Consider the following 26,587-nt stretch of genomic DNA (forward strand, 5'->3'; position numbering starts at 1 on the left):
GCTGAATAAGAAATTAGCTTTTCCTCAAAACAAAAAAACACAAACAACCCCCCCCCCCAAATATTTAGAAATTCTATGTTTTTCATGACTACCTTACATAGCTTCAACATCAACAGGACCTTGAATGAGATCAATGCACCATAGTACCCCAAATCTATGCATACTTAACTAAGCTCAATATAAATGTACTGATTTTTTCAGCTATTTAAATAATGTACAGGCTTGGGAAAATAATTTAGCAATCTTTCCTATCTCATGATAAAAGCTAGAATGTAAAATATGTAGTTGGTAAATATCACCTGTTCTGCCTATGTTTGTCATCAGTCCAAAATTAAAATATATATTTTGCATAGCCATTAACTATACATCTTTTCCTTCAATATCCTTCATGTCATCCTAAACACCTTCAAATTGGCTTATCTTTGGCTTATATAGATGGTAATGCCAAGCATTTCAACAATTCACACCAAATTCTCTGGCAGCAATACTGCTTTTTTATCTTTGGACATATTTGCTATCATGATCATATAAATAATTATACAGTATAAGGCTTTCATGAAAAAAATGATTGGGCTGGTGTTGCCAGCTTCTCTTTGAGTAGAATGACCTAAGCCAATTCTTTAAATAAGGGTATTATGAACCTGTAGCAGAAGGTTGTATAGGCAACAAAGAAACATGATTCTGAAAAGAAAATGAGCTTAAAATGTCTGTTTCACATACATAGAAGTGGTAATTAACTTTAAAACGATGAATAGAAATACTTTAATATATAGAGCATGAAACCAATAATTTCCACTAAGTAAAACATGTTTTATTTCTATCCCATTGTTGCTCTGAAAGGAGGACTGGATTATTCTCATTGTATAGTACTGTATTCAAATACTATAGTTAATATTTAAATTATAATTAATACTATGATTAGTAAAATAAAACAAATACAAATGCAGTAATATAATTTAATAATAAAAACAGCAATGCTATGTGGGCATATCCTTTACTAAGATTTGAAGGATGTACTATTAATCAGTGGAACAACTTGCCTCCAGAAGTTGTGAATGCTCCAACACTGGAAGTTTTTAAGAAGATATTGGATAACCATTGGTCTGAAGTGGTGTAGGGTTTCCTGCCTAAGCAGGGAAGAGGACCTCCACCCAGGGGTGAAATCCAGCAGGTTCTGACATGTTCTGGAGAACCGGTAGAGGAAATTTTGAGTAGTTCGGAGAACCAGTAGCGGAAATTTTGAGTAGTTCAGAGAACTGGCAAATACCACCTCTGGTTGGGCCCAGAGTGGGGTGGGAATGGAGATTTTGCAATATCCTTTCCCTGGAATGGGGTGGGAATGGAGATTTTGCAATATCGTTCCCCTGCCATGCCCACCAAGCCACGCCCACCAAGCCACACCAAGCCTACCAAGCCACACCCACAGAACCGGTAGTAAAAAAAATTGGATTTCATCACTGCCTCCAAGGTCCCTTCAAACTCTGTTATTCTGTTACTACATTTATGTCTTTGATTGATCTTGATCACGATCTTACTATACTTTCTCATTGCTTCCTTTCAATACAGGAGCGAATAACAGCATTTGAAACAGTAAGTTGTATTCTCATGAATTACTTTTAAGTAAGATTTTTCTTCTTTTTGTTAAAAGATAATATATGTGGAATATTAAATTAGTTGTCTAAAACTGTCTATGGAGATTCTCAGTCATCCAGATCACAGTTTTATAAACTGTGGTCACGGTTTTACAAACTGTGAATCAATTTCTAAAAGGTAGAGTTATTGCTAGTTGTGTGGGTATACATGAGTGTACACATGCATGCATGCCTTCAGGTTATTGTTGATCCTAATGGTCACTGCCTGGAGTAGTCCCTGAAATTTTTTTGACAAGATTTTGGAAGTGGTTGGCCATTGCCTGCTTTCTAGGGCTGAGAGAAGAAGGACCGGCCCAAAGTCACCTGACTGGTTTTGTTTCTAAGGTAAGACTAGAATTCATGATCTTCTGGTTTCTAATCTTGTGCCTTAAACATTACACCAGATTGTCTCTTGCCAGTTAGCTGTGATAAACCAAACAATATGTACAAAAACACAGGACATCCACATGAGATCACTTAATATGGAACTAAATTGGTGAAGTCATCCATACTTTAAAGGTCAATTAAAAATGTAAACTGTTTATACTTGAAAATGATGAGTGTGCTTAGTTTTTAATATTCTTAGCAATTATATATATATTGCCTTTGGGAAACTGAAGTTGTTGACCTAAGTAATTATACTGATTGGGGTATGAAAAACTTTATTTGGACATCCATTTTGGAGTTTGGCAATAGCAAATTACATTTTCCCTTCAAGACAGAGGTTCTTGCAGAAACAAGTGTGTGTACAATCTTGTTGTTACCTGCTATTCAGACTCTTGTATGAGACAGATTAGGTATTGCTCATCTTTTTGTCTTCCCGAACAATGAATAAAGTACAAGTGTGCTCATGTTTAATTTATAATGATACCCTTATATTAGGAATTTTTTTAAAAAAATAGAATTATTGGCAGGTTTACTACTACAGTGCAGAGAAGACAGATTGTAATGGATCCGGTAAATAATAAATTTAATTCATAAAATCTTGAAACTAAAATGCAGCCATATCAATAGTAGTAGTAAATAGTAAAATTAGTAAATACAGGTAATCCTTGATTTATAACAGTTCACTTAGTGATCATTCAAAGTTATAATGTCACTGAAAAAAGTGACTTATGACCATTTTTCACACTTACAACTGTTGCGGCATCCCCATGGTCACCTGATCAAAATTCAGATGCTTGTCATATTTATGACAATTGCAGTGTCCCAGGGTCAAGTCATCACCTTTTGCAATATTCTGACAAGCAGAGTCAATGGGGAAACCTGATTCATTTAACAACCATGTTACTAACTTAACAACTGCAGTGATTCACTTAACAACTCTAACCCTAACCCTCACTTAACAAATGTTTTACTTAGCAACAGAAATGTTGGCCCAATTGTGGTCAGAAGTCAAGGTTTATCTGTAGTAAAAGTAATGCAACAAATTACATTATTCGCTTGCAATGATCTTGTAACAAATGTTAAAAATAATTTTAAAAGTTTCTTTCAACATTTAAAAAACAAAAAAATTAAACAATTGGTCTATTAAAGTGAGAAGATGGCAAGGAAGTGCTGGGCAGCGGGGGGGGAGCGGAACTGCTTAATTTATTCTTTGCGTCTATCTTCACGCAAAAGGAAAAATAGCTCAACCTATCAAAAACAGTACTGTAAAAGACAGGTTAGCGATGCAAGACAAAATAGGCAAGAAAATTGTAAAAGAACACCTGTCCACTCCAGATGAGTTCAAATTACCGTGTGCTGAATGGATGCATCCCAGGGTTGGATTATGTCCCAAGTTTCTGAAGGAACTAGCAGATATGATCTCAGAACCATTGAACCATATCTTTCAAAGATCCTGAGGCACTGGGGAACTATTAGAGGACTGGAAAAGAGCTGACATGATTTCCATCTCCAGAAAAGGAGAAAAAAAATGGATCCAGGAACTACAGACTAACAGCCTGACATCAATACCTGGCAAGATCCTAGAAAAGATAATCAAGCAATTAATCTGCAAACACCTAGAGGCAAACAAAGTTATAACCAGAAGCCAACATGTGTTTGACCATAACAGACCATGCCAGACAAACCTTATTTCATTCTTTAACATAGTGACTACATTAGTGGACCAGCAAAATGCTGTGGAGATAATTGACTTGGTCTTCAGTAAGGTATTTGATAAAGTAGACCACAACCTACTACTTGATAAGATAAAAAAACAATGTTGGTTAGATAGCATCACCATCAGATGGATTAGTAACTGGCTGACTAACCACACTCAATGTTCCTTAATGGAACTGATTTGACATGGAGGAAAGTATGCAGTGGGGTACCCACCAGTACTCTTCAATGTCTTCATAAATGACTTAGGCGAGGGGATAGAAGGGGAACACATCAAATTTGCAGAGACACCAAACTGGCAGAAATAGCCAACACTCCAGAAGAGAGGCTTAAGATACAAAAGGATTTTGACAGAATTCTGGGCCCTATCTAACAAAAAGAATTTCAATGGTGAGAAAAGTAAGGTTTTAAATTTGGGCAAGAAAAACCAAATACACAGGTATAGAGCCACAGGTATCTGGCTCAATAAAGTAACTGCAAGAGGGATCTAGGAGTCCTAGTGGACAACCATTTAAATAGGAGCCAGCAGTGTGAGCCAATGCAGGCCTAAACTGCATTAACAGAGGGATGTAATCATGATCATGTGAAATGTTAGTGTCGCTTTAAAATGTCTTGATAAGTTCACAGTTGAAATATTGCATCCACTTTTGGTTGCCACAATATTAAAAAAATGTTGAAACTCTAGAAAGAGTGCAGAAAAGAGCAACAAAGATGATTAGGGAATGGAGGCTGAAACATATGAAGAATGGTTGATTGCAGTGTTCCAGTATTTGAGGGGCAGCCACAAAGAAGAGGGGATCAACCTATTCTACAAGGCATCTGAAGGCAGGACAAAAAGCAATGGATGGAAACGAATGAAGGAGAGAAGCAACCTAGAAATAAGAAGAAATTTCCTGACTGTTAGAAAAATTAATCAGTGGAACTTCTGCCTTCAGAAGTTGTCGGTGCCCCATCGCTGGAGGTTTTTAAGAAGAGTTTGGAAAATCATTTGTCTGAAATATTACAGAATCGTCTGCTCAAGCAGGGGGTTGGACTAGAAGATCTCCAGTGTCCCTTCCATCTCTGTTATTTTGTTCATAACTTTTTGAAGGAAATTTTGCTATGTTTTCTTTTTTATTCTGCTTCATATTGACAGAAACTTTTAAAGAATTGTTTTGAACCTGGACATAGGCACTCTGATGTTATATTTGATGTATAATCACAGTTACTTTGAAATATATCTTTCTTGGATTGCCTTTAACATTACAGCTCCTAGCTAAGTTATAAGTAACTGTCTGTTGCTGTCACTGTAAATTATGGGCATGCTTCTTTATATTTTGGTTTACACCTAAAGGATTACTTAGCTGCACCCCAAGACTTTTCCAAGTTTTAAAAAATGTCCATGGTCTACAAAAGTTAGTTTTTATTCTTCATCATCATTTCTGCATATTACACTTATGGATTGTGCACTTCTGCTAAAGCCCATTGGGAGCTTTCTATAGGTGAGAAGTTTGGGGTAACAAATACACCTGAACTGCATATGTTCCCAGCTGATATACCACACTATCCTCAGTTCCTTGTCAGCTACTACAGCAAATTTTCCATGTTTTCTGTTAAGGATAACAGAATATTAATACTTCATTTTATTTTCTGTTGTCTCTGTAATAGGAAGATAAAAACAAGACAGATTGGAGGAATTATTGGTGCGACAAGATCTAGGCATTGAACATAAAGATTTTCCCACCTTATCTAAGTGCTATTTTGTAAATGTGCTTGTCATTTCAAATTACTACCTGTTGATGGTCACTTGCTCTACTTGCTGTTTGGACAAGAAGAGCAAAATTGATTTTCAAAACTATTGCCAGACAAGCACAAATTGATTTTCCTATGTGTAGGTACTTCTTTGGAAATAAGCCTGAAGGGAACTGGACCTCCTAATTTCTTAGAAGTTCTCCATTTTGATTTTGACCTGGCTGTTTTTGTTTCAGTAGTGATGCAACTTCTTGTAGTGACTTTGCCAAACTAATCCTACTGTCCTTTCCTAACCTCAAAAAGATTAATTTGCTTGTCTTGGGATCTTCTGTATAGTTTATTCCTTCTTGGGTCCAACAACACGCCAAAACAGGAAGAAACTTTCCTCTCAACTGAACTTCGAATGAAAGAAACTTCTAATTGAAACTATCAGGACCAATAACCCTCAAGCAATCTCTGTGAACTGTACAGCAGAAGCCACAATATTTTGATACTGGCACTCCTGCCCTACAGTTCTAAGGATGATAGACTGACAAGGTTGCATCATTCATATGAAATATACAGCTACAGGTTCAGCATAATATATGGGAACTGACAACCCACACTGAATTAAAAGCAACCCAGTGAACAATCCAGGAATTCTCAGAGTTGAGATCCTCTGGGTTCTTGTTCTTCTATGGCTCAAATCTTCAGTAATAATGTTCAGTGATGAGCATCAGTAGCATTTCTCTGGGCTTTCATTATGAACTAGGGAATGGTTCCCTACCAGTTAAAGGGGAGTAAAGAGACTGATTCCATATTAATGAATGTTGCACATGTTATGATACATACCACAGATATGAATTCTGGGTGCTTATTAACATCCTTCTCTCTTTTTGTCTCGATGTATCTTTATCATTTGAGGAACTGTTTCATTACCATTTTCAAGATCAGTTCACATCATATTCCTTTGTATTCCAAAAAGTTTGTTATACATTTTCTGGCTTCTTTTATCTGCCTCTGGAGTTCCAATTTGCTACATAGTTCTGGCATCATATACAACCCCACAGGCTGATACCAAAGCGGTTATTAACATAGACGTGCAATCAGTCCAGAAGGATTAGTTATTGGAATCAGAGCTTCTGAGAAACCTTTGATGTTTTTTTTCTTCTTTTTCTTTGGAGGTCAAGTAGGTGTACTTCCCACAAAGCTCATGTAAAGCAGCTGCCTCATATGCCTGCTTCGTATGCATTCTTGCTCTACAGTCTCCTTTTCTCATTGATAAGTCTTTCCATTTCTTCAGTCAGAAACCTGAACTCCAGTGTTACTTCCTACTTGGATTCATGGGAAATTGGCAAGGGATTCATTGAAGAAGCCAGTCTATGATACCCATGATGTTGCACAAATTTCAAGAAAACAATAAGCATCCAGCACTAAATTAGCAAGGTGAAAGAAAATTCTAGTGCATAGTTCAATAAGATAAGTGGCGAGCAAATGGGATGTAATGAGATAGCATTCCTATTCAGCATCTGCCTCTCTGTTTCCTATTATAAAATACAAAGCATGTCACAGTTCTTCCATTTCTTTTGACTTCCGTGGCAGGAGTGCCATATGCCAGCACTTAAGTGCTGTCCTCCAGGGTAGGTATTCTGGTAATTTGTTGTTGTTTTTTTCCCTTGGCATGGACTGGTAAAACTTGCAAGTACTTTATATCTTTTGATAGGGGTCTTCCAGTTCCTTATTGGACAGATTGTGTTCACAACTTGAATTGGAATGGCACTCTACCTTTACCATTTCTTTAATGCATTGTCATCATCATTGAGACATATTGCAATAAATTGGAAACATTATAGATAGCTCCTTTCTGGATATGGTGGATTGCTGTGAATCTGTTAGGCTTCCTAAGTAGGTTTGGCATATATCGTGTCAATCATATATCTTCTGATATGTCCTCCATATCTAAAATTTTATCTAGAAAAGATGTTTTTATGATTTGGTCTTATCTTCCTTTCAAAGAGCATTTCTGAATTCCATTTTAGTTCCTATATACTTGTTTTTACACACTCACACGCACTCCGCCTTAGGAACAGCACTCATTCTTGAAATGCCCACATAAATTTGATATTCTGTGTTGCACAAACTCATTTTGCAACTCATGCATGTATTTATGTATTAAGAAGGCTAGAGGAAGAGTTATTCATTTTTTGCTTAATCCAATTGAATTAAGTCCTTATTGCCTCTCTCTCAAAAGCAGGTACCCTCCATAGGCTTTCTATGCAAGCTGTCTCTACCTTGCCAGTCTATCTGTTGATTAACAACTTGATTCTGTCCCTGGATATTTATATGGCATTATAGGTAAGATTTTCAGGCAGAAGAAGATACTATCTTTAATAGTGTAATGTTGTCTTGACAGAACATCTGCCTACTATTCTCAGGTATACTTTCTACTTACCCATATATGTGGTACACACCATGATGATGAACGAGCTGTGGATCTTTGCATGATCCAAATCAGCTCCCTTTCCCATCCTCAGTTTCCTGCTTGGTTTGTTATCCTAGTTCCTGAACTGTTTCTTTAGTCGAAGAGAAACTAAGGAGAGAGTAGGAGTATTATCAAAGTGTGCAAAGTTAGAGCCGTATTTGTCATCCTGAACTAAAAAACTCCCAATAGGACTTCAGCATTCTGTAGATGTAGAATCTATATCGCTTGATACACATGTATCACTCAGAGCATCATTATTACCTGTAAACAACTTTTTCTTACCCAGCATTGGAGGTAAGAAACCTTTGCTGGAGAAGGTGCAATCTCTTTGTTACTGTAGTCTGGATTTGAGTTTGTAGCTTCAAGTCTAAAAATAAAATAATAATGTCTTCTTAATCTGTTAATTAATTAATTAATTAATTAATTAATTAATTAATTAATTAACTAATCGGTTCTCCGGGACAACCTAGGGCTGCCTATTGTTGCATATGCATCAATATAAAAAGGATTAACTGTTCATATGCCCTTTAAATAACCAGGGCTTTATATAAAGTCATGGAAAATAAGCACCATGTTTTATCATTCTCTTTGAGAAGATAAAACACCTCTTAGTGTGTAAATAAACTTTTATATTAGTAAAATGAGATTAATAGCAGTCACTGTATCATGGAAGCATGCACTTTTAAGTAAAGCACCCTGTTATTAACACAGCTGCCTGCAATTTACTGCTGGTTCGAATCTCTCCAAGGCTCAAGGTTGACTCAGCCTTCCATCCTTTCTAAAGGTAGGTTAAATGAGGACCCAGTTTGTGGGGGCAATAAGCTGACTTTGTATAAATATACAAAAGTATGAAGGCTATTGCTTAACGCACTGTAAGCCGCCCTGAGTCTCCGGAGAAGGGCGGCATATAAATCAAAAATTAAAAAAAAAAAAAAATGCTGCTTCTGTTGGTCCAACTGGAATTATCTGACCCTTATCGGTTTCATCATTGCCCTTTGCTCCCTGTTAAATAACAAGCAGATAGGTATGTTTGTTCTCTTCTGGATTAGTTGTACTGTATGCATTATGGCACATCATTTTCAGTTTCTGGGCAATAATTAGCAGTACTTAATCACTCACTGTGTCAGGTGCTCTCACCAATCTTTTTAACATTTTGTTCTGCATGATTAAACCTCTCTCTTTTAATAGAGAAAAATGCCATCGTTAATATGGTACTCAAATCTAATTTAGGAGATTATTGAATGTGTCAGTAAATTATTGCTTTTTTCTACAGGTCAGCTGAAATAAGGTCCCCCCCCTTTTTTTCTTGGCTTTTATGCTTTTATTTGCCTGTCCTTTCACCACCACTCTTACCCATCTTCATAGCCAGCAAAACTATTGTAGTGTAGCTGATGTGTTCTTGCCTGCCATAATGAGAACACAAAATCTACTCCTGCAACCAGGCTCATGAATCATACTTAAGTTTTTCACATGCTTTTTGAGTGAAGTGAATATTAACCTGGCAGCTATTTTCCACACAGATCATAATGCTGGTACTTAGCTGTTGGCACTGTTGTAACAAGCCTGAAACAAGCCTTCAGTTGTTTGGACTGCAATGAAACAAACAGACTTTGTCCTTTGGAAGCACATTTAAAATTTCAGACACATGAAAAAGAAAATCCTAAATTGTACACTATACTCCATGCTTTTGACAACTTGGAAAATTGTGAATTGTGTAGATAAGCTCATGTATATCTTTTGCTCCATTAGTGTAGAATAAACATAAATCAGCACTCAGACGCAGTAGTATTAAACGAGCAAATAAAATATCAGTGAAATTCAAATTTTAATGCATTTCTTTACTTATCATCGGTGTCTGTATGTGATGAAGGTAAAAGAAACACATTTAATTTTAGTGGGAATGTTGTTTGGAAATCATGTGCTCTGCAGTTTCTTTCATGTGGCAGAATGTTTCTGGAACATATTGTTTCTTTAAGGTGACTGCTGAGCATTTGAGCCCCTTGTTCTGTTTTACACCGTTAACTTTTCTGTGGCTGAAGGCTGCAGAGGAAGACCTGCTGAGAATCTGCTGTCTCTTTCAGATATCGCTCAACCTTTTCCAGCCCTTACAAAGACCAGGGCCACAAATGACTCTGGGAAGAAGTAGCAAACCATACATCTCATCAGAAATTAATGGGGTGGAAAATCAAGACTTTGATGAACATAAGGCCACTATAAATGAAGCATACAATGTAAATGAGTGCAGCTTCTTTGTGGGAAAGATGCAGAAGTGAGCAATTTAATGAGGAACAGACATTGATAGACACCTCCAAGCAATTTTCTTTCTTTCTTCTTCTTCTTCTTCTTCTTTTTTTTTGTTCACAAAAAAACCCCCTAAGGTGTAGAAGTGTCCTCTAAGAGAGCTTTTCTTGAATATTTTTACACACACAGCTAAGGGTATTTTGCAAGGTATAATTTTAATAAGTATATGATGAAATACCTGAATTTTATAGAGAATATGAATTAATTCAGTTTTCTTAATTAATTCTTCTTATGCTAATAGTGTAAAGATCCAAGTATGAAGCTTAAATATGTTAGTACAAACTTTAACAGTTGTTTCGCTAGAAAGCACATTATGCTACCTACAGCAGAAGAAAGAATTCTGTAGTGATCCTTTTTTAAGATTGCTTTTGATGCTCACACTAAAAACACACTGAAAACAAGCAAAAGCCTTTTGAGAGTAGTAAATGATATAGCAAGATATAACAATTTTCCTCTGAACATTCAGATTCTTTTAAAGCTAATGTTGTTTTCCATCGTTTTATGTGCATGGAAGTTAATTTGATAGTGGCATAAGTATTTTTGTTTGGAGTGGGTTTCTGGAATGGAGTGAAGTGACCTGCTAATACTTAGACCAATTTCAATGAATCACTGTAGGTTCTTCAAAGAAATTCACCTGTATATTTACTGCCAGACTTATAATTATTATCACTGACTCCACTTTTCAGAATTATGAATCTAAAGAATCCTCTTTAGCATAATGAGTTTCATATTTTTTGTAAAAATGATCACAGTATTTTAAATCAAATATACAGAACATGTCAATTATGCTGGAGTGTTTATTTACACTCAGTTTGAGAGGCCCAAGCCTTTAAATTTTTTGTGTTTCAAACCTCTTGTCAGTTGTTCTCTTTGCACTTAGCTCTTTTATATGCTGACATTGGGAGTTTTATAGAGACATTGGAAATGGTCAATGAGCAAACTAGACTGACAGACATGCCTCAAAAAAATTACCAGGTTCCAAAGTTTCATCCAGCAACTTGAGTGTTCTGTCTTTACCTTGATCATTTTTTCTGCCCATTTGGGAATCCAGGAACATCAAATATGAATTTATGGAGTAAAGACAAAATCTAATACAAGGTCAAATTCTCAATACAATAAAAAGTGCCACAGCTACATTAAAGTTACAATCTATAGACCTTGCTTCCAGCATGGCTGTTCTGAACTGAGATTTTATAAAATAAGAGATTTGGGGATTATGTTCAGAAGGAATTTCTCTTTGGGAAAAACATTGTTTGACCCACAAAGACCTGATTCTTTAATAGTGTGTAGCATCTTTAAGCTTGAATCTACAATTGCCCATGTTATCTAGGTTTGGTGGAACTTTCTTCTCTCCTATGTCCTCAAATGAAGGATTCTCTGCCTTGTAATGACCTGAACCTGGGTATGTCTCCTCTAGAGTCCCAGTCTCCAGTGGTTTAAAATTGTGCAGCACATTCAGTAGTTCATGGGAGTCATGACATAAGTAGTGCGAGTGACCTCTTCAGTTGAGTTACATTGCAGGATGTATCAAGGAAAATAAATGTACTACACATAAAGAACAGAAAACAAAAAGCTTTTGTATTCTGGTCTGTGTTGTATTTGTGTTCATTTGTATTTATAAACAAATAAGAGTAATTGATCCCTATTTATAATAAGTGAAGGGCTCTTATGAATGTTTCTAGACTGTCAAATATCATTTTAATCATAAAGTATATCAAAGTGTTCAAGTATTGTGCCTCTAAATTAGTGTGAAGCATGCAGTTTTCGCACTGAGGAAAGATGTCCAAACCCAGCCTCTTCATGCTCAGCTTTAGTCTAATTATGCAATTACTTCATTTATTTATTTATTAAATTTATATGCTGACCATCTTGCTGTTCTACTCTTAACTTTTCTGAAACTATTTATTGTTCTACCATCTTATGAATGTTAATGGTAATATCACACGTGCAGGCCCATCATGCATACAGGCCTTCTGAATATTTCCATGTTTTTCAGAGTACTCAGTTGGCCTTAGAACATCTGGAATCTGCTCCTGAAAAACTGAATGTTTCTGAAGATTGTGGAGATTTGGCGGTAAGAATATTTTGTGATCTCTTTCATTTGTAAAACATTTAACAGCATTCTATACAATAGGGAAAAATATATTTAAGGCATGACATCTAAAAGACAAGTATATTATAGCCCTATATTTGAGGTTCACATATTAGCGTGAAGCTGAATAGATTTGTTCTGCAGCAAATTCGTTCTTTAACATTTCTTTACCTGCTCAAAAAGATATTTCTCAAGGAGAGTCCTTCCATCTTGATTTTGATACCACATTGTAATGCCTCGTAACAATATGGTGTTTTTAAAATTTAATGAATTTTAAATCTGAAAATATTTCTTTCTCTATCCCAGTTTTTTATATATTTAAAATATTTTAGTACTTTTTAAAACTTGATATCATTTAGCTATGTGAAAAACTATTTGAAAAGTGACAATTTTTGTTTGATTTATTAAGATATAATGTGAGACGTAATAAATATAAGATATATTTACTGAGATAAACTCCTCAAGCCTTACTTCCCACATGAAGACACTTTGGAGGTCTTGTAGTCTCGTAACTGCCAGCAAATTCAATAAGAAAGCAGTTGGAATATCATCATTTGTTCATTAGGCTGAGTAAAACCGGCATTACATGACAGGATTATAATCATGTCAGGTATTTAAAATGCAGACTAAGTACTGTATATCTGAATGTACATATTTATTTATTAAAGTTTATTCTCATCTAAAACAACTCTGCATGGTTTATACTCTGCCTTTTATGTAATCTAGACTGAAATATAATATGAATAAGAACACTTCCCATCCAAAAAAACCACACCCATAATATACTTGATACTCTTTTTCATCTTCTGACACTGGCATCAGGAGCTGTTTAATTATCCTAACCTTTTTCAAAGGTTCTTCAGAAGAGTCAGGTCTTAATTGCTTTCTAAAATTGTAAGAATTGTTAATTGCCCTTAATTCAAGGCTCTGTGCTGTTCCAGAGAAGATATGTGTAAAGTTCAATTGCACCTGGAGTTTTAGTAGCAATAGCATTTAGATTTATATACCGCTTCACAGTGCTTTACAGCCTTCTCTATGCAGTTTACAGAGTCAGCATATTGCCCGCAACAATCTGGGTCCTCATTTTACCGACCTCGGAAGGAGGGAAGGCTGAGTCAACCTTGAGCTGGTGAGACTCAAACTGTCAAACTGCAGGCAGCCGGCAGGCAGCAGAAGTAGCACGCAGTACTGCATTCTAACCATTGCACCACCACGGCTCAGTAACAACCCTGTTGTTCCTTAAATAGTGATGTAACAATATTGAGTTGAGTCTATTACTACTCAGGGTTACCACATTTTGGATTAGATGCAATTTTCCAACAGTCTTCAAGTTTATTCCCATATAGAATTAATTGCAATAGCCCAAATATGAACCAACACAGACATGAATGACAAGCAGCATTCTCCCTATCCAGAAAGATTTTAATACAGGATAAAACTATGGAAAATACTGTTTTGGTCACATTCTTTAACTGCTCTTCCAGCAGAACTGTGAGTCCCAGAGGATTCTAAGATTGTGAATTTACTGTGCACAAATGAGGGCAAACGTGTCCAGGAGCCCAGCCTCAGAAATAAGCCCTGATATCCTGTTATGTGTGAAATAATGTCCTTGGTGACCTGCAAAGCCTCCTGGATGGCAATTACCATTCCTCTTCACCTTCTCTAGCCACATACATTCATGAAATATGGATGGGCACATTTTGAAATGAAGGCACTCACTAGCTGACCTATCTAGGTCTTGCTAAGCCAAGTCCACTCTGTCATGGTCAAGTCATGGATGAAAATAAATGTATTACACGGCTACAATATCCAGTATTCAAAAGTAGTAGCTAGCGCACAAAACTCCTAGAGGCCCAGCCATATGGCTCCTGAGACAAAGCCAGGAAGCTGGAAGTGGGGATTGGCCTCAGATCTACAATGTCCATTTCCCTAGAGTTGTCTGTCACCCATCATATTTGTTGCTCACCACCATAATGCTTCCATTACCCCTTTTATTCTTCAACCCTATTGTTTACATATACCCCAAAGCAGAGGTGGTATTTAGCAGGTTCTGACCAGTTCTGGAGAACCGGTAGCAGAAATTTTGAGTAGTTCGGAAATACTACCTCTGACTGACCCTGCCCCCATCTATTCTCTGCCTCCCGAGTCCCAGCTGATCGGGAGGAAATGGGCATTTTGCAGTAACTTTCCCCTGGAGTGGGGAGGGAATGGAGATTTTACAGTATCCTTCCCCTGCTACGCCCACCAAGCCACGCCCACCAAGCCACACCGTGCCCACCAAGCCATGCCCACAGAACCGGTAGTAAAAAATTTTGAATCCCACCATTGCCCCAAAGTATTCTTACTATCTCTCTGCATCACTAACCCTATATAAATTACTTACATTCTGGTTGTTTTTGACTTAGCCATTCAACAGCCACCATATGTCTCAAACACCCCACTGAACTCCCCCCCCCAACAACCACAGTTAATCTTTCAATCTTCCCATCCAGACCCAATATGGCATCTGCGAGAACTGGGTCTCCCACTGAACTCTATCAAGTATTCAGCTCTGCTTCTATTACCACTACTGACCAGAACATCCCCAAATCCCACCATGTTGTCCCAGTTAACCATTCTGGTCATTCTGTTCTCTTTCTCCTATACTATTACCATTTCTCCCAAAAAAAGAGACATCCCTGACAGGATGCAGAATATTTTCTTTTTAGTAAGCCATTGAGATTTGGACTGATCTTCAGTAGCAAAACACAACTGACATTCATAGAAACCTGGAATGGAACTGCAGATAAAAACTTACCTTCCTGCTAAGACTGGATTACCCCTCCATAGCTCAACTATCAAGGAAAAACATGAACTGGCAATGTATCTTGGGACCTGTAATCTGTCCAGTGCAGAAATGGTCATTTCCAAATCCATCCTAGTTTGTCCTCCTCAATCTTGGCATTGTTCTTTAGTACTATACACAAGCAATTTGGAGTGACTGAATGTAGAGATGGCATTTTGGGAAGCCAGGCTGGATATGCTCAAAAGATGGCAGTGTGCGGACTCTGTTAATCATAAGGCATCCATTTAGCAGATTTACACTAACCTGATAGGATGCTTTCTACTACTCTGCTAAAACCTTTGTGAGTATCATACCATTATTGCAAATACATCAGGGACTGCAACAAACCAATTTTATATGGATTTTTTAATTTTAATTTTGTTTCAAATAGGTAGGGCAGTGAGCCTAGCTAAAACTTTTGTAAGTATCACAGCCATTATTGCAAATAAATAGCCCAGAGGCTGAAGCAATCCAGCTTTGTATGGATTTTTAATTTTAATTTTTTTTAATAGATAGGACAGGGAACCTAGCCAGCACCAAGAGAGGTTTCTGATGGAAATTATACCAGTCAGAGAGGTCTTTTCAAGTAGTTCTTACTAAAACTACAAACCTTTTATTGAAATATATTTCTTCAGAGATATATTCCATATAATATCTGCCAATATTAAGCATTTGAATATGTTATTTAAAGTTGATAACTTAGAACTTCCCTTCCCAAAACAGTAATGAAATCTAGCAAAGATCATCAAACATTATACAGCCAGTTTGGTCCAGTGGTTAAGGCACTAGGCTAGAAACCAGAAGACCATGAGTGCTAGTCCGCCTTAGGTATGAAAGGCGCTGAAGAACTGGTTTTGCCAGCGGGCCTGGGGAACCCAGAGTGGGATGGAGCCCATTAAGAGCCTTGGTAGTACAGTGGTCTAAGGCACCCTGTTATTAAGCTGGTTATTAAGACCAGCTGCCTGCAATTACTGCAGGTTCGAATCTTGCCAAGGCTCAAGGTTGACTCAGCCTTCCATCCTTTCTAAGGTAGGTAAATTGAGGACCCAGTTGTGGGGGCAATAAGCTGACTTTGTATAAATATACAAAAGAATGAAGGCTATTGCTGAGCACATTGTAAGCCGCCCTGAGTCTCCGGAGAAGGGCGGCATATAAATCAAATTTTTTTTAAAAAATGGTTTTGTGATTTGCTGTTGCCGGGACAGGGGACGGAGGATGGGGAGTGATTTTATTATGATTTTATTACTATATTAACTTATTTGATTTTTAACTAGTTTTATTTTTTTTAAATGTGGTTTTTTATATTCTGTAAAGCACCTTTGAGTCGCCATGGGCGAATAGGCGGCAATATAAATTTAATAATAAATTAATTAATAATAACAAAGTTGATTGGGTGACGTTGAGTCAGTCACTCTCTCTCAGCCCTCTCTATTCGTGAGATAATTATTTCACTCACTTGAAAATTTTCTGATTTCAGAATTCTCAAATTCAGAAAGAAATTATCGAAAAAAGGTACAATAAATACAAGGAACTCGTGGGCTCATTACAGCAGCATCTGGAAGATTTAAAACACAAACTTGAAAGCTTCCAAGTAAGTTTGTTTTCTCTTCAAAGTTTATCTTCTCTGTCTTTCTATGCAGTTAATTCAAAAAAAATAGCTCTAATTGCTGGGATTCTGGATAGTGCATAATCACAGAAGCAACATGCCAATTTTAAGAATTGGCTAAAAGGATGTCAATTTGCATTTCAAGGTCAGACCAAAGATTTCCAAAATGTCAATGTTCTGTCTCCACTGGTAATTTAGTAAGTTAATAGTTGGGGCATAGTGGAACTATTAGTCATTGGAAGAATAGAAGGACTACGAGAAGGCCAGAGCAAAGTCTTTAAAAAGTTAGAGCACAATAATTCTCAGCCATGTTTGTAATCATTGTCACATTGGCCCTAATGTGTGGTATTCAGAACTTTCAACCTCTGTATTGGAAGTTTCCTCCCCCCCCCGCCCTTCTCTTTCTCTCTCATAGTGAATATAGGCTGATGGAACATAAGGGTTATGACTTATGTCAGCTCCTAAAGTGGGAAAATACTGTTTCAGGCAGCACTAAGATACATAGAGAGGTAAATCTATTGTCTATCAGCTTCATATTTATACAGAATAATCTGTATGTGATCTAAATTTAATGAGTTAATTGGAGTTAGTTGGAATTTGATTGGTCTAAAAGTGAACTTTAAAGTATGTATGCTAAGAGGAAGTTTAAAAATGATGTATTAGAATGTTTTAATTTTAGAAATGTTTTTTAAAAAACACTGTTTTAAAATGGATGAAAAAATATTTTTTTCTTTAAAGTTAAAGGATCTGAAAGAATACAGTGAATTTTGTTAACCTAAATGGTGATAGTTTATAAAGATTATTACATAGAAATAGAAATGCATATTATTTCAACAGCAAAGAAGATAAAGCAGTAATGTTTAAATTGATTGTTCTGTTCAAAGAGGAGAATATATTTATGTTTTTTATTTGGACATCACTTCTGGATTTTGTGCTTGTGACGAAAAAACAATTAAATGTTGACTTTGGTTTTACTGATTAGACAGATTTGTTGTTATAGAAATGGCTAGTTTTATACTACTGTGTAAAAGTAAAAAGTTGAGATTGTAAAGTTGTTATCTTATACTGTGCTAAAAAGAGTCTGAAGTCAACACCTTTTTCTTTCTTCCCTTGTACCTCATATTTTCTTTCCCCGCTTTCTTTTTTTCTTCCATTAATTTCCTATTTTTAGTTTTCTTTGTATTTTATACATTGATAAAACAATAAAAGTTATAGGGAAAAAATAAGTTCTCTATTTGTTATGCTCTACTTATAAATGCTCTTATTTTCTTCTCAATTAAAGTCCCACTATGTTGGAGGAATTCAGCAAGGGGATTTCATTTACATCTGAACAGTGAAGGAACTAAGAAAGCTCAGAAAGTCTGGCTCCATACTAGGTCAGGGTCAGGGTCAAGTCTTGCCCATCGTTAGAGACTACACCACTACCTCATTTAGACACACATACAATATTTTTTTTCCCCATGTTTGCCAAGTCCTTCTCTGTTAGTGGAAAAAAGTCAAAAGCCTATTATCTATTTTTAGGATAATACACTGGGAGCTTTTAAATTATCAAAGGTGGAAGATCAGATTAAGCTGTTAGCATGGAGACAGTATTAATAGGGTGTCAAGCATTTAGCTCTTAAACGTTTTTGTTTTCTTTCTGGTCTGAAATAAATCCATTGAATCTATTTATTTATTTATTTGGAAATGCTTATTTCGTGCTGCAACAAAGCAGATAATTCACGGGATGCCACTTTGCAAGTTTAAGGACTTTGCGTGGGAACAACAGAGAGGCCAATTCCTGTTTATGTGCATTTTAGCAAGAAGGGACAGAGCTCCCAGCAGCAAGTACAGAAGATGACCTTTCCCAGAATTCTAAATGTTGTTGACAAAGACACGCAATCTGGATGGAAATTATATGTAATGGTAACTACTAGATTTACATTCTGAGCACTGAAACCGGATTTTACCAGTTTAAAATAGTACTGTCGTAGTTATATAACCTGGCTTGCGGTTATTTTGAATCACAAAAAGTAAAATGAAATATAATCAACATCAATCTTTTTCACATGAAAAAAAATTCTTCTCTCTCACAGGATAAGAAGACCAATACTGATGTTTCTGCTATCCAGAGTCTACCTTCCAACTGGCAAAGCAGCACTAGTTTTATGACCAGCTCCTTGCTTTCTAAGTCTGAATGTAAGAATTGAGATTTCATTAAGAATCCTTGTAAACTTTTCAGTGAAATGACCAGTAATTTGTTTTGGGAAACCAAAAGCTTTTTCTTTGGTGCACTGAATTCCTTCCTTTCTTTGGTTATCGCAATGAGAATATAATTCAAGTTCCACAAATGCATCGAGGTTTTTCAGCAATTAAAGTATGCAGACATGTCTCAATCATAATTGAAAGAAAGAAGTCATTGGAAACTATCTTAGTATCCTTGCATTTAACACAAATCATGTTTTTTTTCACCTTGGATGTATTGTCTAAAACATTCGTCTAGAAAATAAACTTACATTTTATTTGTATATCCAGGGCTACCATCTTGATTTATTTCCATTTGAACAAAATAGATAGTATACTTCTATAAGAGAATTTTAAAAAAAATAGTCTTGCCAACTGTCCTTATCAAAAGGCAAGTGGACTTTCTGGTTTTTCTTTGAAGACATTTCGCTTCTCATTTAAGAAGCTTCTTCAGCTCTAATCTGTGCCGTTTAATCTTTGCCTACCTTGTCATGCAATTAATTAAATCCATATTTCTCTATCAGGAGTATTGTTTAGTATAAAAATCTAGCTTCTGTCTGATGTTGGCTACTTTTAAATAAAATAACATCGAATTGTTATTACGTTCTAGGCACCCCCTCAAAACTACTTCAGGAGTAACATGGTCTTATTTCTGAAAGACCATGGAAGGTGGTCTTTCAGAAGAGGTGAAGTGAAGTGATTACCAGACTTTGCTTGGGTTTGGAGCACTTCACTACAAAAGAACTCTGAGAGGAGGTTTCTTCAAATTTTGTAGGAGAAGGATGAGCGTTTCAGACTGGGCAGCTGTGGCATTGTGTGTCCAAGATGGCCTGGTTGGGCAGCTACAGTGAATGCTGCAGGCCGTCTCAGAGGGTGTGTACTAAAGCTGCTCAGTCTGGATCCTCATTCTGACCACTTGCAAAAGATGGATGAGCAGTGTAGGAGGTTCCCAGTTTTGGCAAGCAATTGGGAGAAAGTTGCTGAGTGGCACATTCTTTATGCTTCTAAAAAATCTTCCAGACTGAGTGATTCCTTTGCATAATGCAGGCATTTCCATCACATATTCTGAAGCTAACCAATTTAAAGCCTCCTGGCACCTGCCAAAGTATTCCAGGTTTGATGGTTCACACTTACAGGGTAAATTACAAGTAATCCAAAACTGCCCAGTCTTGAAGCTTTGGGAAATGCTCGAGGAGGATTGAAGTGAGCTTTTGTCCTGCAGCACAGTTTCAAAATGATTCAAAGTCACCAAGGATCCTTTGTTGAGGCCAATTGGATCATCTTTTTTGCTTTAGCAAAACAAATCAGATAATCTCCAAAATCTGACTCTGTTAATCAAAGCAAATCTAGACCATGTCATACAACATGAGTAATAACACAGAGACTGAATCGTTTAACAACAGTGCCTTCCCATCATCCCATGGTAGCAACATCCAACTCTTCTGGAAGAAATATATGGCAAAAGGGATGGAATCCAGTAGTGTGGGACAATGCAAAAGAAACTGGCACCGATCTCCTTTTTTCCACCAAATTTTTGGACAGAGAAACTGGAGAAATGAATACTTCGTTTTTTTTTTCCTGAAGAAAGAGAAAAAACAACAATTTCTTAAGGGTAAGCAATCCATTTAGGAAGTGAGTGTAGCAATGAGAAAACCCCATGGGAGGAATATTCTCATGAGGTTTACCCTTGGGATTTAATGTAAACATAAGAAGCCAGAGAGACTATGAAAAGCAAAATGTTCTCACATATCCTTTGCCTACCTATGTTACAAGAACATAAAGAGCATATTGCTTATACAGGATTGTATTTGTTTTCATATTAAGTGAGAGAGAGAATGCTAGCGTAGAGATAGTGAACCAAACAGAAATGTGCAGTTTGCATGCGCATGGTTTTATTTCTGTTTATTAAGTCCCATCCCCCCAATTCCAAAAAATAAATGAGTTTATTACAGTAATCGTCTTCTGTTATTAATTAATGTTTCAGCAATAAAATTAGTAGTAATTCTTTGAGTGAGAAATCTTGTCAAAGGGATACATCTAATTAACACAAAATTAAATGACTGAGTCTCCAGATTTTCTGGTCCACAGATCAATTTCTCTGCTCCATTGCTAACAGTGAAGCCGTAGCTCAATAATAGTCATAAGTTTAGCAACAAATCATATGCTTTTCATGAAGGGCCAGATGCAATCCCCAGATTCTCAAAGAAACCCCATAAAGATGATGCCAGTCAATGTATATTACACTGAATTACATGGCATAAGGTAGTTTCCTACATTTCAATGAATTATTTGGCCACCACACAGTTCTTGCTAGCAGAGATGAAAAAGGACTGTGTAACTCCTTGGCAATCCAAGCAGTTAATGACATCTATTCCTCTTCTGCTGCACTACACAGATTTTGTTTGAAAGCAGGTCTCTAAAGGCCGAATATGTCATGGTTTACAATTTTCAGCTTTTACAACACTTGAAAAACCTGTTAAAAAGAATTTAGAAGTGCTGATTAATTGCCAGCAGTGCTTTCTACTTACTTGCAATATCGTATTATATCATGAACCACTTTTATACCTTTATAACCATTCAAATAAATAAAATAAACACAAGAATACTACATAGTGCTACACTTAAAAGGGCAACACCAGAAATTCCATTGGAAGACCTCTATGCACTGGACATCACTGCACTATTAATGCGCAATGAGAGTGAATGCAAGGAATGAAACTTGTTTTGAATGACTTGCTGAGAATTAATCTCTAAATTGAACATGGCATTTATTTGATGGTCTCTATTTTAATGTAGGATTTCTTTTTCAACAACCAATCATTCTGCATAATTTTTCCTTATAGCATAACAAATACATGCAAGAATCTAATGTCAGATATATTTCATGACATATGTACAAAACATATTTTGTTTTTTAAAACAGAAACTTCCATCTACTTGAATTATTAATGCTGAATATGACTTCACATCTTTTTCTTAACATCTAGAAACCCAAAGGTGCTTTTTCAAAAGGCAACTAGACTTTCTTTGTTTTTCCTTGAAGACGTTTTGCTTCTCATCCAAGAAGCTTCTTTCGTTCTGACTGAATGGTGGAAAATGTCCACTCCACTGAATGTTCTCCACCATTCAGTCAGAACTGAAGAAGCTTCTTAGACACAAAGCGAAATATCTTCAAGGAGAAACAAAAGAAAGTCCAGTTGCCTTTTGAAAAATCGCCTTCGTGACAACCATGGCCTGAATGACTGAGAATCTCCATAGACATTTAACATCTGGAAATATTTCTAAAATTCTGCATCTTGCTTATATGGTATTATTTTTTTAATGCCAAACTATTGTTAACATTATAATAATAAAGGACAAAGAATGTAAGACTCTTGCTTTCACTATCGAACTGTGATCATAGACTTTGCTAGACGTAGAATATGGAGGAGTTGGAGTTGGAGTTGGAGTTGGAGGATTAGAAGATGCCTGAAATTCTTTTGTCAATTTTCTTTTGTGATGATTTTACTATATAAAATCTATATAGCGAGAGGGAGGGAGGGAGAGAGGTTTAATCTGAGTCTTTGCTCAGATCCATAGCTCTGCTGACAGCACAATGAAAACTAAATAGATCCCCTGGCCCACAGTATTGCGTCTTTGCTTCTTGTGTATCTTTGTATGCCAGAATTTAATCTTTATACTTACTACTGGGTATATTTTATATTCATACCTGTCTATTTAAAACATTATTATGGGAGCTAGCCTGACTAAATCATTTTGTAGAAAAGAAGTTTATCTGACAGTATAATTTAGACAAGAAGGTGCTCATCAGAGACTTAATTTACAGAGGCAGATTTATTTTCAGCTGCCACTTAACAAAGTCTGCCAAAAGGAAAAAGAATGAGCCACTGCCTCTTATCGAGGCGTTGATCTTAAGGAACTATTTATAATGACCACTGGACTTTCCTTTAGTTTTAGATTACAAACTGATTAGCATCTGCAGAAGCTTTGCATTATTGTTGTAAACATATTTCTTTCCTGTTTGTACAGTTTTTATCTTTTCAGTGAATTGACATACCTTTTCTCAGAAGCCATTTTATTCCAAGACTTAACTCTACTGTGTATAAAGGTAGTTATAACCCAAGACCTTCACAACCTGAATCTGAGACCTTCAAAATCTTTGTAAAGCAAAGTAGCAGCAACTGGGCTCACAGCGTTCAAGTTATGCTGCGTATTCAGAGCACATTTTTTATTTATTTTATTTTATTATTTTAAATCCTGCCTTGTTATTTTTACAAGTAACTTGATATGGGAGCAAACATATGGGACCAGAACTCACATTTCTAGCCTAATGCCTTAACCACTGGACCAAAACTAAATAGATCCTGGCTCTCTAATATAAATTACTACTAATGTAAGCATTAATTATACAGAATGTTCAGAGCATTTTGTATACATCATCTCAGTAATCATTTCCTGCTATGTTGAAGTATGTTCTAGAGCAGGGGTGTCAAACTCACAGCATCACAGCATCATCACGTGATGTATCAGGACTTTTTTCCCCCTTTGCTAAACTGGGCATGGGCATGGCCAGCACATGACACATCCGGCCCGCGGGCTGGGAATTTGACAGCCCTGTTCTAGAGGACGTGGATCCATACAGAAGATGGGCTGTGGTTGTTGGCCTTGATTGCTCATCTGTATGAACTGAGAGACTGTGTCCGACTAAAGTCTTTCCTGTGGCTTACAGTTATATCCCATAGAACCTTATCCATCATTTCACACAATCTATTCGGAAAATCCTAGAAAGTTTCCAAATACCCAAATTAAAATTATATTTAATAAATTAAATTGAAAAGCTAACATTTATGTCTTTATGCTGACGGTTCTACAACAGTTGTGTGCCAAATCTACTCTACTGCAAGAAGCTGGGGGTAGGGGAGAAAAGATGGTCAAATCTAGCTTTTTTTAAAAAGGCATGTTGTCCCTTGCTACTAAAAAGAACCTCCATTGTATTATTTTATGAATAAACAGGGGAATAGATCATTCAGTCGTGCCAAAAGTCCCAAGTACAGGATGAGCAAGAAAAGAAAAATATTGTTTAAACCTCTGGAGACATAGTCAAAGTACATCATAAGAAGCTTGATCCAAGTAGTACTGTATAAGGCAGCTTGCTAAACAGGACAGATGCACTGCGATAGAGTTTGTAAGCCAGTGAATTAGCTGCTTGAGCAACCCAATTTTTTCTCAGTCAAGCCAACCATGGAACTGACAGCTGGAATATGCTATGGTTATTATGAATAACCATAGAGTGGGAAATGCTTTTTGTACACCCATTATATGATATTTGTGTACCAATCTCTCCAAATTGGGACTCCAATGGCCATACTGTAGCATACACTTGAATAGGAATCTGGCCGCGGAAAACCCCTTTATAATATGAGCAGAAGACTTTGTCCCTTTTTCAAAGAATGTGAGCATGCCTACTAATTACTTGAAAATAAGTTCTAAAAATTCAGGCAAAGGAACCATTATTCTGAACTGTTAACCAGAAGCATCATTTGATAGCTTTCAGATGTCCTGTTTTATGCTGTAACAGCCCAGGTAGCCTTTAGCCACAGGTAACCCTTCTTTCCCCTAACCTGTTTCTTTTACCATACACATTCATTAGCTAAAGCAACGGGTTCTAAAGGTTAATATTGTACTACATTAAGAGGATTTCCTTTTAATATGTTGTAAGTATATTTCTTTTTGATTTTATCATTCTCCTTCTGGTTCTTGTATTAGTGGAAACATAAACAGGATTTAGTATTCCATCCGGATGCTACTATTCATAAATCTACATTTTATTTCCTATCTGCTGATAATGTGCAATGTTTAGTCGCCTTTCTTCACAATGCTGTTGAATTATTGACTTTCCATTACAATAATAGGCAATTTTCAAATTATTTATGGTAAATAGAGAATGGAGAGGAGAGGAGGTTAATTAGGACATTCATTTTGGTAGGGAACTGGCTTAAGTTCTGATATTTAACATAATATGCCTCAACTCTACAATACGAATTTAGCACCCATCTGCAATGCTTTAAAGCACTTACCAGGTTCCTACTCAAACATAGAGACTAACCATTTGGGGGTTTCCTGATGAGTCTCCCAATCATGTACTAGCCATGTCTGATCCTGGTTAGCTTTTCAAGATTGGTCAGACTCAGTTTTGAATTGCCATCTGACTGGGCTACTATTGCTAAAAATTGACAAGCACAAGGCAGGAAAAAAACCCTGATCCTCACATGTGCTTTGCCCTTCCTCATACTTTGATTTGTTGTCTCCCTCATAAGGCCAAGCTTGGGTAATTCCCAACATACATAAATGAACAGCTTCTCTCCAACACAATTCCCTTATTGAAAGGTACATACTAATATGTAAGGTAGATTAGCAGGTGGGGCTTTTAAACTTCACTGTTGAATATTTTTTTTAAGCAGGCTCATCAGTTGCTCTAACAACAACAGGTATAGCATCTATTCAACATATATGTACAGTAACAAGTATACATAATATAAGTAGACATACAATTGATTTAGAAACAGTTTTGTTTCTTGGTGCTAGTGCAGTGGTGAAATCCACATTTTTTTGCTACCGGTTCTATGGTGTGGTGTGGTGTGGTTGATGGGCGTGGTGTGGTGGGCATGGCAGGGGAAGGACACTGAAAAGTCTCCATTCCCACCCCACTCTGGGAGAAGGATATTGCAAAATCTCCATTCCCACCTCACTTTGGGACCAGCCAGAGGTGGTATTTGCCAGTTCTCCAAACTACTCAAAATTTCTGCTACCGGTTCTTCAGAACCTGCCGGATTTCACCCCTGTGCTAGTGTAATGTCTCAGTTAAAGTCAGTCTCCAGATAATGTATAAAATAGCTAATTACTAGCAGTAGTAATATGACTGAAACCCAGGAGGTGCATTACTTAGTACTCTTGCTTAGAATTATAAGGATGAACTGGGGCTGTAATGGTTATTGGCTACCTACTCCAATATTATGATAGAATGGAGAAGATGAGGTGGTGCACTGAAAAAAACACTGAAAGCTTTTAATATTATCAGTCAAAATATAGAGAGTAACCTTCCATTTCTTCTTTAACAAAAGGCTTTCTTTTTTTAAAAAGAAAAAAGAAAAAAGAGGAAATTTAGTATGTGTGTATCACTAGTAGAAGACTATGGATTCTTAATTTATTAAATTTCATTTATATGGGTTGAGAAATAATTAGGGTTAATAAATATTGGTAAAAGTATAAGCTTTTTTTAGATGTAATACATCTCTAGTGGGTACACTACCTTTTGAATGTTGAATTAGGGAGAATCTTGGTTGATATAGCTCTTTTATAGGGGGAAAAAATTGAGGCTTCTCTTTCCGTGAGTATTCTCAGATTATTAAATTGTTGAAGTACCAGTAATGTACCAAACCACTCAATTTTTCTAGTTCGATTTGTTTCCTTTTGATTTGAACACAGTCTCTTTTCAGTAGTCAGTACTGTCCGTGTACTTGCAGGAGCTGGACATTATCTCCTTAATGGACATCCTTTTCAGTATTATTATTATCAGGTGGCTAAGACTTCATAGATTACCAAGCAATAGTCATAA

At 36.5% G+C, this 26,587-nt stretch overlaps 1 protein-coding gene across 13 annotated transcripts in view; it reads left to right on the forward strand.

Moving 5' to 3' along the window:
• Positions 1 to 26,587, forward strand: part of CEP128 (centrosomal protein 128) — a 187,257-nt gene that overhangs the window by 148,683 nt on the left and 11,987 nt on the right. For 7 of the 13 annotated variants that reach the window (XM_060687362.2, XM_087873293.1, XM_087873286.1 and 4 more), the window contains exons 20-23: positions 1,567 to 1,590; positions 12,224 to 12,301; positions 16,621 to 16,734; positions 18,825 to 18,927. In XM_060687362.2, coding sequence (XP_060543345.2) covers positions 1,567 to 1,590; positions 12,224 to 12,301; positions 16,621 to 16,734; positions 18,825 to 18,927 — 319 coding nt within the window. Of the gene's footprint in view, positions 1 to 1,566; positions 1,591 to 12,223; positions 12,302 to 16,620; positions 16,735 to 18,824; positions 19,257 to 26,587 lie in introns of those variants that run through there. The other 6 variants (XM_087873309.1, XM_060687365.2, XM_087873314.1 and 3 more) reach the window with 3 other exon arrangements.

This window comes from Pantherophis guttatus, chromosome 1, assembly GCF_059756535.1.
Source record: "Pantherophis guttatus breed Tessera chromosome 1, ASM5975653v1, whole genome shotgun sequence".
Taxonomy (NCBI): Eukaryota; Metazoa; Chordata; class Lepidosauria; order Squamata; family Colubridae; genus Pantherophis; species Pantherophis guttatus.